The sequence below is a fragment of the Talpa europaea genome (assembly GCF_964194135.1).
Source record: "Talpa europaea genome assembly, chromosome: X".
NCBI classification, from domain to species: domain Eukaryota; kingdom Metazoa; phylum Chordata; class Mammalia; order Eulipotyphla; family Talpidae; genus Talpa; species Talpa europaea.
In genome coordinates this window covers 33,339,704-33,357,889 of record NC_140081.1, presented here as the reverse complement: position 1 = coordinate 33,357,889, position 18,186 = coordinate 33,339,704, and the positions used below count along the sequence as shown (strand labels likewise).

At 42.2% G+C, this 18,186-nt stretch overlaps 1 protein-coding gene across 1 annotated transcript in view; it reads left to right on the top strand.

The window, feature by feature from the left end:
* Positions 1-1,006: 1,006 nt before the first annotated feature.
* Positions 1,007-18,186, top strand: part of DGKK (diacylglycerol kinase kappa) — a gene marked incomplete at both ends in the record, with an annotated part of 170,847 nt that continues 153,667 nt past the window's right edge. Inside the window, one exon of the mRNA XM_084258914.1 lies at positions 1,007-1,528. Within this exon, the coding sequence (XP_084115040.1) occupies positions 1,007-1,528 (522 nt within the window). The remainder of the gene's footprint in view (positions 1,529-18,186) is intronic.

The window sequence follows — 18,186 nt, the reverse complement described above, 5'->3', positions numbered from 1 at the left end:
CTAGAGCGCATAGCCCAGACGCGGCTTCCCTGACACTCTTGCCTTGCTACATCTGCAGGCTGCAGAAAGCCAGGACTCCAGCCCTCCTTCATCAGACACCTTCCCAATCACCCAAAAACCCTGTACCTAAAGGCAAACCGTTTGACCTGAGAAAGCTCAGAAATACCCCCCCAAAATGAAGGGGGGGCAAATTTTACTTCAATCCAAAGGATCTCTCTCCCCTCTCTCCTCTCTCTGTCTTTCTGTCTCTGTCTCTCCTCTCTCTCTGTCTCTCTTTCTCTCTCTCTCTCTCTCTCTCTCTCTCTCTCTCTCACACACACACACACACACACACACACACACGCGGGCGCACACACACACACACACACACACACCCCAAACCCCTGCCGCTTAATTTCTTTTCCCAGGTTAGGAAAAAAAAAGAAAAGATTACTTGCCCACAGAGCCTTGGAGATGGGGGGCAAAAGGTTGGTCTGAGGCTAGGTTCACCTGCTGCTGAGGTGACAGAGCAGACACAGGACCGAAGCTGTTAAGGACAGCAGCTCGCAGCTGAGCGGGTTAGGGGGGCTGCAAAGACCCTCAAGTTCGCCTCTAGCTTTTTTTTTTCTTCTCGCATTCGCGCCACTAAAGGGTTAAACGAGATCCTGCGCTCCCCCACCCTCGCTCCGCTCCCCCTCCCCTGTTTGCCCCCCACCCCCAGCTCCCGCGTAGCTCGGAGGTCATCAGGCGCTCTGTCCAGTCCGCGCTCTCAAGCCCCTTTGCTTCCCGCCCATCGGGCCAGCGGTTGCTTACGGAGAGGTGTGCGCTCACCGAGGGGCGTGTTCCCGCACTGGGAGACGCCGAACGCCCCCCGTTAGACCTCAGAGTGGAGCCAGCCATGGAGGGCGGCGGGGGAAAGTTTGGCACCCTGGAAGGGGTGGTCGAACTGGAGTGGGTGGGGCGCCTGAGGGTACTTTAGCCCTCTGAGCTCCGGCCCGGCTGCCCAAACCTGAGGCGGCGTGCGGCCATGGACCGCGGAGCTGCGGCGGCCCAGGGCACTGCCCCGCCTCAGGATGGAGAGCAGCCCGCGGAGTCGCCAGAGCCGCCGCCGCCGTGGCCGCCGCCGGAGACGCCGCCGACGCCGCCGGCTCCCGGGCTGCTCCACGAGCCTTCGCCAGAACCGGCACCACAGTTCTGTCTAGAGCCTGCTCCAGAAACCTGTCCGGAGACGGCTCCAGAACCAGCCACAGAAATAGACACAGACCCAACCCCAGAACCAGACTCAGGACCGGCCCCAGAACTAGACCTAGAAACGATCTCAGAAGCAGCCCCAGAACCAGTCACCCCACCGGTCCCAGAGCCGGCCCCAGAGCCGGCCACCGCACTGGTCCCAGAACCAGCCACAGAGTCCTGCGCTGACCCCTCTCCAGAGTCCCGTCCGCAGCCAAGTCCACCACTGTGTCTGTTGCAGCGGTCGGCGGCCGCTCCAGAGAGGGGTGTGAAGACCGTATCGTCGCCCCGAAGGCCAGTGCCACTGTCCAGTATAAAGGTAAGAAAAAGACCCCCTGGGGCTGGACAGAGAAGCAGGGCGAGTCCAGAATTGTTGTTGAGCCCCTGGGACCCTGGGAACCCCTAGTCTCCCATTTGGCGACCAAAGACGGGCAAAGGTGCGGATAAAGACGCGGTGGTGGGGAGCCCGGGGGAGAGGGAAGCAGTTGGAAGGTGGGAAGCAACATGTGGACGCGAGAGTGGGCTGTTTGGGGCTGGAAATGTAGGTGACAGCAGGGCGCAGGGAGCAGTTTTCCCTATGGGAGAAGCGACAGTGCGGTGAGCGCCTGTATCTTGAAAAAGAGGAGGGAGATGCCCGGAGGGAGCGCGTGAGAGCTGGAGGGTGCTGGGGCTGACTCTGGTGCACAGGCGCGGGATTGAGTGGGGGCGGTGGGACACACCTCTTAGCTGCGGTCACTGCCGCAGAGGCCCAGGCTGCGGAGCAGCGGCGGTCTGCTTGGCCTTCTCCCTGCCACTGGAGAGGGGCTCCTCGGATGGGGCGCAACTGGCTATGCTCCAGGGAGGTGCCCTGCGCCTCTGTTGGCCGCTGGCGGCTGGTAGTTTGGAAGGGGGTTAGGGGATGGGCGGCGCCCACGCGCACTGCAGGGATGGGCGGGGGGGGGGGTGGGGGTGGGGGTGGCATGCGAGTGTCAAAGGCACCATTCCATTCGTCTGCAGGATTTCCCGGCAGGTAGGTGCAGACAGTGATACAGTGATGGGCCAAGTCACAAGCGGGAGATTGGCGTCCCACACCGGGGCGAGTTGGAATGGTACCTGAGTCCTGGTTTAGAGACTCGGAAATAGGAGTTGCTGTTTGAGAGCATTTGAATGGGAACCCTCATCTCTTCCAGTCTTCAGAGACGCCTTCATAAGCGCGACACTTAAGCCAGAGAAGTGGAGGACCCTCGGACACACACCCAAGGCGGGAAGAGACAGGAAAAGAAGGCTTTCAGTGTTTGTCTTCCACCCCTGAAATCCCGTCTATTTTCTTGCTATCTCTGTCCTCTGTATACTCTTCTTTTCCCCTAAACTTCGTACCAGGACACTGTGAAAAATCATCATAATGCACACACACACCTGCACTTAGCTTCCCCTGCAGGAAAAACTAAGCCAGAAATAAACCACCACACCAACAATGCCTGCCAGTCCTGCTGGACCCCTGCTGTGGACATTCACTTGTAGAATGTAGGAGGAGGAATCAGAGGTTGGGCGCCTGGGAGTTGGGAGGCTTGAATTTGCTAAGTAACTGTGATGGTAAACCATCACAGGAAAAAGGGACGCTGAAGTGAAGTTTCACGGGTGGGAGGGGGGCGCGTTGGGGGGGGCGTGAGGGTGCAGCTGTTTATAAATAAATAAAATAAAATTCCTACAACCCTGCCCTCAAGGGAGTCCAGGAGGGCTTAGGGGGTGGAGGGTGGATCTCTCCCCTTCAACAGGGGCTGTTCCCTGCGGTGAGCTCCAGAAGGAAAAGGGTGGGGCAGGTGGGCAAGGAGTTCACCTGTGTGAGTGCTTGCTTTTGTTGTTTTGGAAGACTTTGCTTGAAGCTGGTGTGGGAGGGAAGCCAGCAGGGACCACCTGCCCTGTGGTGTCCAAGAACATGGCTGAGAAACTGACACCTGGGAACCTCACTACCAGGATGGCCAGCAAATGTACGTCTCTTGGGCCTCAGGAAGGCTAACTGTGCAGGAAATCTGGGGATAAGCCCTGTAGCAGTGGGAAGGCAGGAAAAAATGTTGCTAGACAGATGAAGAGGATCCAAGTAAGGGGAATCAGGCCAGCCTCTTATACACACTGACCACTTGCACACTTTTTTTTTTTTTTGGTGGGACCCTCGCCAGTGGCCGGGGATGGAACTGGCTCTGCAGAGGCTGCAGCCTTGCAACCCAGCGCTCAACTGCAGCGCCATCAAGGGAGGCCCTGCACCACCAGGGGAGGCCCTGCACAGACACTTGGCAGCCCTGGGGGGGACCAGGACCTGCTCAGGGTTGACTTTGCTCTTGGTAGAGCCAGTCTTTATGAGTTACTTATCTTGTAGAATGGGGTTAAGAAGCTTGTCCATTGGCGAAAAAGGCCCTGTCGATGAACTCACCAGTGACTATAGAGGATTTTGAAGGAAGCAAAGGATCTGGGTAATTGCTTAAATTGCTGAGTACTGAAGCCTTCTCCAACACTCTAGTGTTGCTAGACAGTTTCCCTCCCATGCAGATGGGAGCATCTGATCTTCAGTGATAGGACCATTCTCTGCTGCATCCTCCTCAGGCAAATAGTGCCCTTTACTCAGCTGACTTGCATTCTAACATTAAAGCAAACAGGTTGCCATCTTAGCTGGGCAAGCATCATTCTCAGACACTGACACTGCCTCCTTCAGGCAAGCTTGGGGAATCTCTCTCTCTCTCTCTCTCTCTCTCTCTCTCTCTCTCTCTCTCTCTCTCTCTCTCTCTCTCTCTCTTTCTCTCTCTCTCTCTCAACAAAATACAGCTCTTATCATGTAACGAAATCCTATGTGGAAAGGAGCAGTCAGTATAGGTAGCTTGAAACTAGCCTGGTAATTCAAAGGATGAAATGAGCAAAACCAAGTGTTTGAATGTGACTACAAATTTATCTCAGATAATTTTACTGACTGGTATTCCAGTGTGTTGTCTGCTCTCTTTTGGGATTTCAGTGAGGTTTAAGAACGTGCTCTTTGCAAATCTATGCCAAGCAATAGGGCAGAAAATGAGAAAAGAGTTCTCATGTTTTCTTTCTAACCGCTAGCAGGATAACACAGACGTGAACCAAATCTGTCTATTTCTAAAACGTTTTGATTTCTAGGAAGTGAGCCATGGTCTCCCACCTGGTGGCAGCAAGTGTAAGTAAGGATGTGTGAATTGGTTCTTTAACAATGCTATAACTCTCTTGGGGTCAGTGGGTTTATGTGAAGTGGACCTTATCTATTTCTTCCCCTCAGTTGTGGTTTGAAGAAAGATTGTTAATATTTTTATTTACTGGGTTTTGACTATCAGTGAAATGATAATCACGCCATACAACTGTTTGATGAAAATCTGAGAAGAAATACAATTTACATGGCTTTTATATACAGGTGGGCAGGGTCTGTGTATCCCTCCTACACAACAATTACCATAAGCAAACCATAAGCAAACAGTCCCTGGTGTTTCTTGCACAAGTTCTTGCAAAGTAGCAAGCATTTGTTTATATATTTGGTAATTCTTGCCTGAATACTTCGTTATCTTACCTGTTTCTGAGCTTCTCAAAGGTAGATACTGTCTCTGCCTCCCAGTGCCTATTACAAGTCAGCCCTCTATGTTTTTGCTCAATAAACATTTGCTGAAGCTTGAAGCTTTTCAATTTCATTCCAGCAACATTGAGACTGCTCCTGCGTTCTCATTGTTTTCAGAGTGAGAATTAAATGCTTTTTTAAATAGCCTGGAATATATAGCCCTTAAGGAAACACAGTCAATCTTTCCATTTTCAGAATGGATGTTGGAACCATAATTAAGAAGCAAATTACTAACAATTAAAAAAAATGGTTTGGAAAGTGTCCTTATTCTCTACAGTCGTGGCAACAGCAGGCTAATGATGATGTTTGTTTCTGGGATAATAATTTTTTTTCCTAAGTGAACGGAGTATCTGCAGTGACTATAAACAGCTTTGGTATTGTAGATTTGAGTGTTTAACCTGTTGAAGGTCAGGATGAAATTACTTTCTTTCCCCCCTTCTTGCAAGGTTTTGATGATACCATCTGATTTATTTGGTATATTCCGAGAGCTTCTGAGCATTTGCTGCAGGTTGTTCTAGAAATGATAATGAGGTATTTGGTCAGTGGTCTTTCCTTTCTGAGCATACAGTTCTTCTGTGTTTATTAAAATCTCTGACAGGGGTGTGTGCAGATCTGTGGCCCAAAAGGAAAGACTGAGAGGTTACTCCAAGTGCTTCCAAAGAAATGTGAAAAATTCACAGAGCCCAGGAAACCAATCGGAGGCATTATAAGGATTCTATAATCCTTTCTGCTAGTGTGGCACTTCACAGTCTGTAGGATGCTTTCTCCTGCATTATCAACTCTTTCATTCCCCCAAATAAGCAGCAGGGTAGGAGAAGTTCAAAATAAAACTTGACACCTAATATATATAACTATTACAATATCTATCGTGGATTTAAAAAAAATCCAACACATAGCTAAAAGATCCTCCTTCATCTAAGAACAATCTTTAAGCTGACATTCCTTCAGTCCTGATTATTTTTCTAAAGCATAATTAAAGCATAATTGCTATTTTCCTTCTAAGGCTCCCAGAGAGGGCCATCATAGACTGGGGTCTGAGAAAGAAGAGGCAAAAGACCTGAGCCTGTTACTCCCAAGGAAGACATTTTTGAGAAGGAAAATAGAAATTCTGCTAGGGATAGGGTGCTCATTCCTTCCAAGACCCACAGACTGTCATTCCTTCAGTGTAAAAAGATAACATTTTTAAGGATTAAAAAAACAGCCAATCCTAAAAGGAGATCCCCCACGCTCACCAAAGCAAATAGACCTCATTCTTGAAAGATAAGAAAAAAAATCACAAATAAAAAATCGGAGAGAAAGGACCTTGACCTGAGATAATGAAAGGTATCCCTTTGCTGAAAATTATTTAAAAAGAAAAAAGAAAGACATTCTAAAGGGAGGTGCTCCTCACCCTCACCAAAGCCAGTAACCCTTATATCCCCAAGAGAAAAACTAACAAATGAAAGGAACAAGAAATCGTTTCAAGGTAAACAGTAGTTCTAACCTTCAAAAATTAATGAATTTATAAACTTTATTTTAGCCCATGGACCATGCCCAATCCCTTGTAAAAATTATGAGGGCAAAAATAAATCTTCCAAAAGAGAGTTACACTGATTTCATCAAAGTTCCCAAAGGTTATTAATTCCAATTATATGAAATGTCCAGATAGGCAAATCCTTGGAGACAAAAAGTAGATTGGTGGTTGCCAGGGACTGGGGGAGGTGGGAGGAGTTTGGATGATAGCTAAAGGATACAAGCTTTCTTGGGGGGGGTGATAAAAATGTTCTAAAATTAGATGGTGGTGATGGTTGTACAAGCTTGTGGTTGGACTAGAAGCCACTGATTTGCACACTTTAAAATGATGAATTTTATATTGTGTGAATTATATCTCAATGAAAAACATAAGTAAAAGTGATTATTCCTCCAACTTCAAGAAAACCTATTACCTTCCCATATGTAAACAAACAAATAAATAAGGAAAAAAATGTTTAAAAAAGGAACTAAGATAAAGGGAGATCCTCTTAAGGGCAGGGCCTACAACCTCACTAAGGAAAATAAACTTTACTAACTACACCTCAATCTTTTTTCTTTTGAGAAAAACAAAATAGGAAATATTTTTTTTTTAAACATTTATTTATTTATTTATACAAGCACTGGGTACAGTCAGAAGTGCGGGAGGGTGAGAGAATTCACCAGAGCCAGAGCGGGGAGCAGAGCAGGCAGAAGGACCGAAGTACACTGCTGAGGGGAGCAGCGGGCTGCAGGAGAGGTCTGCGCGCCATGTGGGACCCTCCTCCAGTGGCCGGGGAGCAGCCGGGATCGAACCGGCGCTGCAGAGGCTGCGGGGCAGCTTCGCAACCCAGCGCTCAACAGCTGCGCCACCGGGGAGGCCCAAAATAGGAAATATTTTTAAGGGAAGATACTTTCAGAATTACCTACTCTCACTAATCCCTCCACCCTAGATACACACAGACATTTAAATTTAACAAAAACAAAGAAATGTGAAAGAACAGGGTCCCTGATCTTACCAAATTCCTGAATTTTTAATCCCCAGAAAAGAAGTAAATACTTCTCCAAAGAAAATACCCCATCATCACCAAGATATATGAACTTTACTCTCAAAATACAATTTTTTAATGACTTGAAATAAAATAATGGAAAGGTATGGATATCAAAGAAGTGACAACCAAATCCTCTTAAAGTGAAGAAATGCTCCATCCTCACAAAGACCCATATGGGTTTCTGTCAAAATACAGCAAAAAGAATGCAAATATTTTTAAATGATAAAAACAGGAAATTGGAGGTGACCCCACAATTCATCCAAACCCAAAAGCTTTAACCTTAATGTAGAGAATTTTAAAATTAGAAGGATAAATGGAAAAGTTAGGGAAGAAACAAATAGAACCTTTTTTTAATAATAAATTTTATTTTTATATTCCCCATAAAATTGCAACCCCCTTATTTTGACCCCAATCCCTCCCCTCTCGCCCCCTACACCCCATAGAGTGTCTCTGGTTCATAGTTTTTTGTTGATTTCGATTTTCACTTTCTTATACTTATTCATTTTCCTGGTCCCTTATTTAAGTTTTCTAGATTCCTGCTATGAGTGAGACCATCCGGTATTTTTCTTTTTCTTTCTGGCTTATTTCGCTGAGCATGATCCCTTCCAGCGCCATCCATGTTGCTGCAAATGGCATGAGTTTATCTTTTTTGATTGCTGAGTAATATTCCATGGTATATATGTACCACATCTTCTTGATCCAGTCATCTATTTTTGGGCATTTGGGTTGTTTCCATAGCTTAGCTATTGTAAATAGTGCTGCTATAAACATAGGGGTGCAGGTGCTCTTTGGAATTGACGTTTCTGTGTCCCTTGGGTAAATACCTAGGAGGGGAATTGCTGGATCATATGGAAGCTCTATATTTAGTAGGTCAAGAAATCTCCACACAGCTCTCCATGGTTGTTGGACCAGTTTGCACTCCCACCAACAGTGCAGGAGCGTTCCTTTTTCTCCACAGCCTCGCCAACATTTGTTGTTGCTAGTTTTTTTAATATGTGCCATTCTCACTGGTGTAAGATGGTATCTCATGGTAGTTTTGATTTGCATTTCCCTGATTACAAGTGATGTTGAACATTTTTTCATATGTCTGTTGGCCATTCGCATTTCCTCTTCAGAGAAGTTTCTTTTTAGCTCTTCTGCCCATTTTTGACTGGATTATTTTCTGTGTTGTTGTTGAGTCTCATCAGCTCTTTGCAGATTTTTGTGATCAGTCCTTTATCATTAGTGTTATGTGCAAAAACGTTCTCCCAGTTGGTGGGGTTTCTCTTTGTTTTTGTTATTGTCTCTTTTGCTGTGCAGAAGCTCTTTAATTTGGTGTAGTCCCAGTTGTTTATCTTTGCCTTCACTATCACTGCTTTGGGTGATGTGTCTCTAAAGATGTCTTTGATGTGAATATCACGTAGTGTTTCGCCTGTATTTCCTTCTATGTATTTTATGGTTTCAGGTCTTATGTCTAGTTCTTTAATCCATTTTGAGTTGATTTTTGTGTATGGTGTGAGGTAGTGGTCAAGCTTCATTCTTTTGCATGTAGCGACCCAGTTTTCCCAGCACCATTTATTGAACAAACTTTCTTTGCTCCAATGCATAGTCTTTGCTCCTTTGTCAAAGATTAGTTGACCATAAATCTGTGGGATTATTTCTGGATTTTCTATTTGATTCCATTGGTCTGTATGTCTGTTCTTGTTCCAATACCATGCAGTTTTGATGATTATGGCTTTGTAGTATAGTTTGAGGTCTGGGAGTGTGATGCCTCCATTCCGTTCTTTTTTTTTTTTTCAGGAGAGCTTTGGCTATTAAGGGTTTTTGGTGAGTCAATATGAATTTCATCAATAATTGTTCTATTTCTTTGAAGAATGACATGGAAATTTTTATTGGAATAGCATTGAATTTGTAGATTGCTTTTGGTAGGATGGCCATTTTAATAATGTTTATTCTTCCAATCCATGAGCAGGGGATGTATTTCCATTTCTTTGTGTCTTCTTCTATTTCTTTTAACAGTGTTTTATAGTTTTCTTTGTATAGGTCCTTTACCTCTTTTGTTAGATTTATTCCCAAATGTTTGATTTTTTTTGTTTCGATAATAAAAGGGATTTTTTTTAATTTCTTCTTCTTCAGATTTATTGTTTGTGTATAGGAAGGCTACTGATTTTGCGTGTTGATTTTGTATCCTGCCACTTTACTGAACTGATTGATGAGTTGAATTAGTTTTTCTGTGGAGTTTTTGGGGTTCTCTATGTATATTATCATATCATCTGCAAATAGTGATAGTTTGACTTCTTCTTTTCCTATTTGGATTCCTTGGATGTCTTTCTGTTGTCTTATTGCTCTGGCTAGGACTTCCAGTATTATATTGAAAAGCAGTGGTGAGAGTGGATATCCTTGTCTTGTTCCAGATCTGAATGGAAATGCTTTTAGCTTTTCACCATTGAGAATGATACTGGCTGTTGGCTTGTCATAGATGGCCTTTATGATGTTGAGTTATGTTCCTTGTATCCCAAGAATTTCCAGGGCTTTTATCATGAATGGGTGTTGCACTTTGTCGAAGCTTTCTCAGCATCTCTTGATATTATCATATGGTTTTTATATTTCTTTTTGTTGATGTGTTGGATAACGTTGATTGATTTTCGGATGTTGAACCATCCTTGTGTCCCTGGCGTGAATCCTACTTGGTCGTGGTGAATTATCTTATGGATACATTGTTGGATTCTGATAGCTAAAATTTTATTGAGGATTTTTGCATCAGTGTTCTTTAGGGAGATCGGCCTGTAGTTTTCCTTTTTTGTGTTGTCCTTGTTCGGTTTTGGTATTAGTGTAATATTGGCTTCATAGAACGTTTTAGGTATTGTCCCTTCCTTCTCAATTTTTTGGAAGAATTTGTGAAGGATAGGCACTAATTCGTCTCTGAATGTTTGGTAGAATTCATTTGTAAATCCATCAGGTCCTGGGCTTTTGTTTTTGGGGAGGTTTTTGATTACCAGTTCAATTTCACTGCTTGTAATTGGTCTGTTTAGGTGTTCTGTTTCTTCTTTATCTAGCTTTGGGTGATTGTAGAGTTGTAGGAATTTGTCCATCTCCTCTAGATTGTTGAACTTGTTTCCATATAACTGCTCATAGTAGTTACTGATTATTCTTTTGATTTCTGCTGTGTCCGTTGTGATTTCTCCTCTTTCATTGATGATCCTGTTTATTTGTGCTTTCTCCCTTTTTTTCCTTTGTGAGCCTGGCTAGGGGTTTGTCTATTTTATTGATTTTTTCGAAGAACCAGCTCTTGGTTTCATTGATCTTTTGGATTGTTTTTTTAGTTTCAATTTCATTTATTTCTTCTTCGGTTTTTATTATTTCTTTTCTTCTACTGGTTTTGGGGTTTTTTTGTTGTTCTTTTTCTAGATCTTTGAGCTTCAAGATTAGGTTGTTTCTTTGAGTTCTTTCTTGTTTCTTGATGTGAGCGTCTATTGCTATATATTTTCCTCTTATTACTGCTTTTGCTGCATCCCATACATTTAGGATATTGGTGTCCTCCTTGTCATTCTATTCAAAGAATTTTTTAATTTCTTCTTTGATCTCCTCATTAGTCCAGTGGTCTTCTAGTAGTGTGGTTTTTAATCTCCATAGGTCGGAGAGTTCCTTGCCTTCTTTTTTATGGTTTATTTCAAGTTTGATGCCTTCATGGTCAGAAAAGATGGTTGGTATGATTTCAATCTTGGTGTAAATGTTGATGTTTGTCTTGTGCCCCAGTATGTGATCGATCCTGGAGAATGATCTGTGTGCGCTTGAGAAAAATGTGTACTCCGTTTTTTGGGGGTTTAGTGTTCTATAGATGTCTGTTAAGCCCAAATGTTCTAGGTCCTTATCTAGAGCTTTAGTTTCTTTACTTATTTTTTTGTCTTGTTCATCTATCCATTGTTGATAGTGGTATGTTGAAGTCTCCCACTACGTATGTGTTTTCTCTGATGTCTGTTTTCGAGATGACAACAGTTGTCTGATATATTTTTGTGCTCCTTCGTTTGGTGAGTATATGTTAATGAGTGTTATTTCTTCTTGAAGTATTGTCCCCTTGATCATAATGTAGTGACCATTGGGGTCTCTTTTTATCTTAACAAATAGAACCTTTTAACTCCCTACATAAAGGGGAAAAAAAAAACACAACTTCTCTTTCTAAAACTTTTTCAAGGGGAGAGGCACCCAATGTCCTGCAAACCCAGGGACCTTGTTTCTCTGTCAATCTTCAGGTATTTCCTTTCTTTAAATAAAACAAAATTCTTTCAAGCTGAGGTGCTTCCAATCTTTTTTTCCTTCTAAATAAATTCTTGTTTTATAAAAGGGAAGAAAAATCCTCATAAGGAAGACTCCCTAGCCTCATTAAAACCAGTGGTCCTGGGCCTCCTTAGTGGCTCAAGGGGTTAAGATGCAACCTATGAAGATAACCACCAGCCACTGCAGCACAATTTCGATCCCCAGCCAGGGAGCAACCCACATGCTGCAGCAAATCTCTCCTGATTTGCATGCCGCTCCCCTCAGCAGTGTATTTCAGTCAATCTGCCTGTTCTGTTCCCTACTCTGTCTCTGGTGAATCCTGTCTCACTCTCTCTCTCTCTCTCTCTCTCTCACACACACACACACACACACACACACACACACACACACACACACACCCTGTACCTCTGGCCTGTACCCCAGCTCTTGTATGCATAAAAATAAAATAAATCTTAAAAAAAAAAACAGTTGTCCTCATTGTTCCTCTTCAGAAAACCTAGTTTTTAAAGATGGAAGTCCTCTAAACCTAAAAAAGAAGTGTTCCCTCAACCCCACCTAACTCAAGGAATCCTTTTCCCTAAAATTTTTTTAAAGATTTATTTATTTATTTATACAAGCACTGGGTACAGTCAGAAGCGCGGGAGGGCGAGAGAATTCACCAGAGCCAGAGTGGGGAACAGAATAGGCAGAGTGACGAAGTACACTGCTGAGGGAAGCAGCAGGCTAGGCAGGAGAGGTCTGTGCGCCATGTGGGACCCTCTCCAGGCTCAACCACTACACCACCAGGGGAGGCCCACCCCAATAATTTTTTTAAAGAAAAATTCTTCCATTCTAAAAAGAGGTACCTTCAATTTTATTAAAACCAATAACCCTCATTGCTTTCCATATACAAAGGAATAAAAAAGAAATTTTAAAAGGAAGAAATTCTCCTAACCTAAGGCAAGTTGACCACCACAATACAGAGCTTTTTCCCCAAAAGCGATTTTTGAAAGAAAGAATGAAAAGAGAGAAAAGCATGTTTCATAAGAATAAGTGCCGTCCCCACCAGCTCACTGTACTAGAAAGTATTATACAAAGAAAAGGTAATAGAATTCTAGAACAGTGCCAGTGAACCTTAAATTCAGCACCTGAGGCTGACGGGTGGTAAATGTTTAATCCCAGAATGGCTTCCCTCTTCAACCACCCCCCAGCCCATTTCTGGTTATCTTCCCCCACCAGTCAAGAAAGACAAATCCTATCCATAGAAAACAAGACTAGGAAGGTGAACCTTTTGGAGGAAAATCATATACTTCCTTGCCAAACCAAACAATGGTTTGGGGCTCAGCTGCATCACTGTTCACCTATAATACTATAGAAACGCAAAGGTGATGATAAACTCTAAAGCAATGACACTCTACTAATTTCCATATTAGACATAAATAAATCCCTACCTAGCAAAGAAGGACCCCTTAGCCAGTTTAATAATGAAGTTCTTACAATGATTGTGCTCACTTAAATGTTTCTTCTTGTAGAAGGATAAGACCTCAATTTTCACAAATACATAAAATTTGCAAGTCACTCTAATAGCCACAAAGACTCAATCAGTGTTTCCAAAAATTTTTGATTAATATACTTATTTAAAAATTAAATTAAATTGAGTATCTGTTGTACATGGTGTGTACTTAGCACAGGACCAAGTGCGGAATTCTCTGTGGTGGGCAAATTCACATAGAGGAGACTTCTCTTAAGCAACACTGGTAAATGAGAGCCCCAGTTACCAAAACAAATTACAAGAGGTGAACATTTATTTTACCAAATGCATTACTGGGGCATTCACATAAATGGTCAATGCTGTCACCATACTTTCTCTTAAAAATTTAATGCAATAAAGGAATACATGCTAATTACAGAAAATGGAAAACTAAAAGTAACTAAAAATCTTACAGCACCCCACCACTCAACAGGTAGTCGATATTACTATTTTGATAGATTTTTCATTTATTTTCTCTGAATATATGCTTAAAGTTTCTCATCATAAGACTTCAGGGAATGTACAGTTGTTTCAGGCTTCTGCCCAGTGACTTCCCTTCCTTGGTTATTAGATCATGTGTGTTCTACACTGTATTTAGGAAACACTTGCTCATTTTAGTTCAAAGTTTATCTAGTCAAGTGCCTGTTTGATATGATTGATAAATATGTGATTGAACTATACATTTTATATAGGCACAGTTGTCGTGCCTACACAAACCGAGGCTTGATATACAAATGGCAATTTTTTTTACAATATGTATTTTTTTTTTATTTTTAAACAATATTTGTTTCCCCCCAACCCCTCACGTTGAGTCCCCATAGAATTTCCTTCCCCAAGGCACCTGTGCACCATCACCAAGTATCCTGTGCTCCTCCCTCCCTGCCTCTCACCGCTCTCCCTCCTCCTGCCCTGCAGGACGTCTCTTATTTATAATTGTCTGTTTTGGCTTTGTTGTGTTTTGTACTGTTACTATTTTTTTTTTACACTGATGTCTTATTTGGTTCCCCTATATTCCTGCTCTAAGTGAAACCATCCAATATTTTTCTTTTTCCTTCTGGCTTATTTCACGGAGCAAAATTCCTTCTAGCTCCATCCATGTTGCTGCGAATGGAGTGAGTTTATTTTTTTTATTTAAATATTTTATTTTATATAATTCTTACATCCTTTTGTCATCTTTGCACAATGTACGCATTTACATTTTGGTGATATTCCCCATACAATTGCACCTCCACCCTTATTTTGACTCTAGTCCTTCCTTTCCCCGCCCCTCCCCTCCCCCGGTAGTGTGTCTCTGGTTTATAGTTGCTGTTGATTTTGATTTTTACTTTGGATTGATTAGTCTTTTTCCTGGTCTCTTATTTATGTTTTCTAAATTCCTGCTATGAGTGAGACCATCCGGTATTTTTCTTTTTCTTTCTGGCTTATTTCGCTGAGCATGATCCCTTCTAGTTCCATCCATGTTGCTGCAAACTGCATGTGTTTATCTTTTTTTGATTGCTGAGTAATATTCCGTGGTATATATGTACCACATCTTCTTGATCCAGTCATCTATTTTTGGGCATTTGGGTTGTTTCCATAGCTTAGATATTGTAAATGTTGCTGCTATAAATGTAGGGATGCAGGTGCCCTTTGGAATTAATGTTTCTGTGTCATTTGGGTAAATACCTAGGAGTGGAATTGCTGGATCATATGGAAGCTCTGTTTAGTAGGTCAAGAAATCTCCACACAGCTCGCCATAGTGGTTGGACCAGTTTGCAGTCCCACCAGCAGTGCAGGAGACTTCCTTTATCTCCACAACCTCGCCAACATTTGTTGTTGCTAGTTTTTTTTTAATATGTGCCATTCTCACTGGTGTGAGATGGTATCTCATTGTAGTTTTGATTTGCATTTCCCTGATTACAAGTGATGTTGAACATTTTTTCATATGCCTATTGGCCATTTGCATTTCTTCTTCACAGAAGTTTCTTTTTAGCTCTTCTGCCCATTTTTTGAGTAGATTATTTTCTTTGGTTTTTTTTTTAATATATTTTTTAAAGATTTATTTATTTATTTATACAAGCACTGGGTATAGTCAGAAGCGCGGGAGGGTGAGAGAATTCACCAGAGGCAGAGCGGAGAACAGAACAGGCAGACCAACGAAATACACTGCTGAGGGGAGCAGCTGGCGCAGCAGGAGAGGTCTGCGCGCCATGTGGAACCCTCTCCTGGCTGCTGGGGATCGAACCGGTGCTGCAGAGCCTGCGGGCAGCTTCGCAGCCCAGCGCTCAACCGCTGCGCAACCAGGGGAGGCCCCATTTCCACTGGTAATTTATTTTATTTATTTTTTTTTTAGATAATAAATTTTATTGTTATATTCCCCATACAATTGCAGCCCCCCCATTCTGACCACAATCCCTCCCCTCCCGCCCCCGCCCCCCTAAAAGTGTCTCTGGTTCATAGTTTTTTGTTGATTTTGATTTTCACTTTCTTACAGTTATTCATTTTCCTGGTCCCTTATTTAAGTTTTCTAGATTCCTGCTATGAGTGAGACCATCCGGTATTTTTCTTTTTCTTTTTGGCTTATTTCGCTGAGCATGATCCCTTCCAGCGCCATCCATGATGCTGCAAATTGCATGTGTTTATCTTTTTTTGAATGCTGAGTAATATTCCATGGTATATATGTACCACATCTTCTTGATCCAGTCATCTATTTTTTGGGCATTTGGGTTGTTTCCAAAGCTTAGCTATTGTAAACAGTGCTGCTATAAACATAGGGGTGCAGGTGTTCTTTGGAATTGATGTTTCTGTGTCCTTTGGATAAATACCTAGGAGTGGAATTGCTGGATCATATGGAAGCTCTATGTTTAGTAGGTCCAGAAATCTCCACACAGCTTTCCACAGTGGTTGGACCAGTTTACACCAGCTCTTTGTAGATTTTTGTGATCAGTCCTTTATCGTTAGTGTTGTGTGCAAAATTTTTCTCCCAGTCGGAGGGGTTTCTCTTTATTTTGGTTACTGTCTCTTTTGCTGTGCAGAAGCTCTTTAATTTGATGTAGTCCCAGCTGTTTATCTTTGCCTTCACTATCACTGTTTTGGGTGATGTGTTGCATTTGGGTTGTTTCCAGGTTTTACCCAAATGCCCAAAAAATAGATGACTGGATCAAGAAGAGGTGGTATATATACACAATGGAATATTATTCAGCAATCAAAAAAGATAAACTCGTTAGCCTTCCTATACACAAAGGAGTTTATTTTTTTGATTGCTGAATAATATTCCATTGTGTATATATACCACATCTTCTGAATCCAGTCATCTATTTTGGGGCATTTGGGTTGTTTTCAGGTTTTACCTATTATAAATAGTGCTGCAATAAACATAGGTGTACAGGTGCTCTTTTGGATCAATGTTTTTGTGTCCTTTGGGTAGATCCCTAGGAGTGGAATTGCCAGGTCGTGTGGTAGCTCCATTTTTATTTGACTGAGGAAACTTCAGCCAGCTTTCCATAGTTGTTGGACTAGTTTGCACTCCCATCACAATGTAGGAGAGTTCCTTTTTCACCACCTCCTTGCCCACATTTGTTGTTGATTTTTTTTTTATATGTGCCATTCTTACTGGTGTAAGGTGCTATCTCAGTGTGATTTTGATTTGCATTTCCCTGATTATAAGGGATGTTGAACATTTTTTCATATGCCTGTTAGTCATTTGCATTTCCTCTTTGGAGAAATGTCTTTTAAGTTCTTCTGCCCATTTCTTGACTGGATTGTTTATTTTGTTTTTGTTGAGCCATGTGAGTTCTTTGTATATCTTTGTGATCAGTCCCTTATCAGTTGAATGGAGTGCAAAGCCTTTTTCCCAATCAGTGGTGTGTCTCTCTGTTTTGGTTAATGTCTCTTTGTCTGTACAGAAGCTTTTCAGTTTGATGTAATCCCAGGTGTTTATCTTTGCCTTCACTATCACTGCCTTGGGTGATGAGTCTTTAAAGATGTTTCTGAGATGTATGTCTTGTAATGTTTTGCCTATATTTTCTTCTATATATTTTATGGTTTCAGGTCTTATATCCAGTACTTTTATCCATTTTGAGTTGATTTTTGTGCACGGTGAGAGGTAGTGATCTAGTTTCATTTTTTTTTTTTTTTTGCATGTGGAGGCCCAGTTTTCCCAGCACCATTTATTGAACAAACTGTCTGTGTTCCACAAATGTCAATTTGATCTCCCTTTTACTGACTCTACTTTCTTGGACATTCAGATTTCCTTTGTCCAGCGTGCTTTTACAATTTTGACTTGGAGAAGGAGACCAGGAACAAAATCCACCTCCTTCACTCTGTTAAATTACCAAAAGGAGAATCTAAATTCCTGAGACACTATTGGATCTTTTTTACTATTTGCAAAAATATACTGATGGATCTGTTTCTTTAACATAAAGTTACTGCATCATGATCATCTGGTGACCTCCTACTCAGAAGGGAAATGCATATGTGGGAGGATATTGTCAACAATTTTAAGAGAGAATACTCAATTCATCCAGCTTTCATTAACCAAACATGGTAGAGAATTGAGAGAGTAAATAAACTGTATACAATCAAAGCAAGGTTAAAACAGTAATTTAAAAAGGAAGTGTAATGTGATATCGAGTAAGATCAGAATCTTCAGCTTTGGCTGTAACACTTTAGATTTTCATTTTCCAAAGCATTGAAGACATTTATTTACTGTTTTTTTTTTTTTGTTTGTTTCTTCATTTGTTTTGAAGAGCCTGTAAAAGAGATATTGGCCCTTGAGGATACCCATCCCCATATTTCCCTGGTAGCACAGGTTATGCAGATGATACTATAGGATTCTGGGAAATAGGTGTGAGGATCCTACCCAGAGTTTGCAGAGTTCTTCTGAAAGGAGAAGCAGTAGGCAAGGGAACTGGCTCGGAGAAGAGGAGGGGGTTAGAAGCACCACCTGCAGGGCTAAACTAGGAACATTCAGATTCTGAACATTCATTCATTTGCTTTTTCCTGTAGCTAATGGCTTTCTCTACCTGTTTCTTCTGGGATTTTTCAGTTTGAAGTAAGACATGAAAGGTATCTGATGAGTAAAATTCATAAGCCTCCCT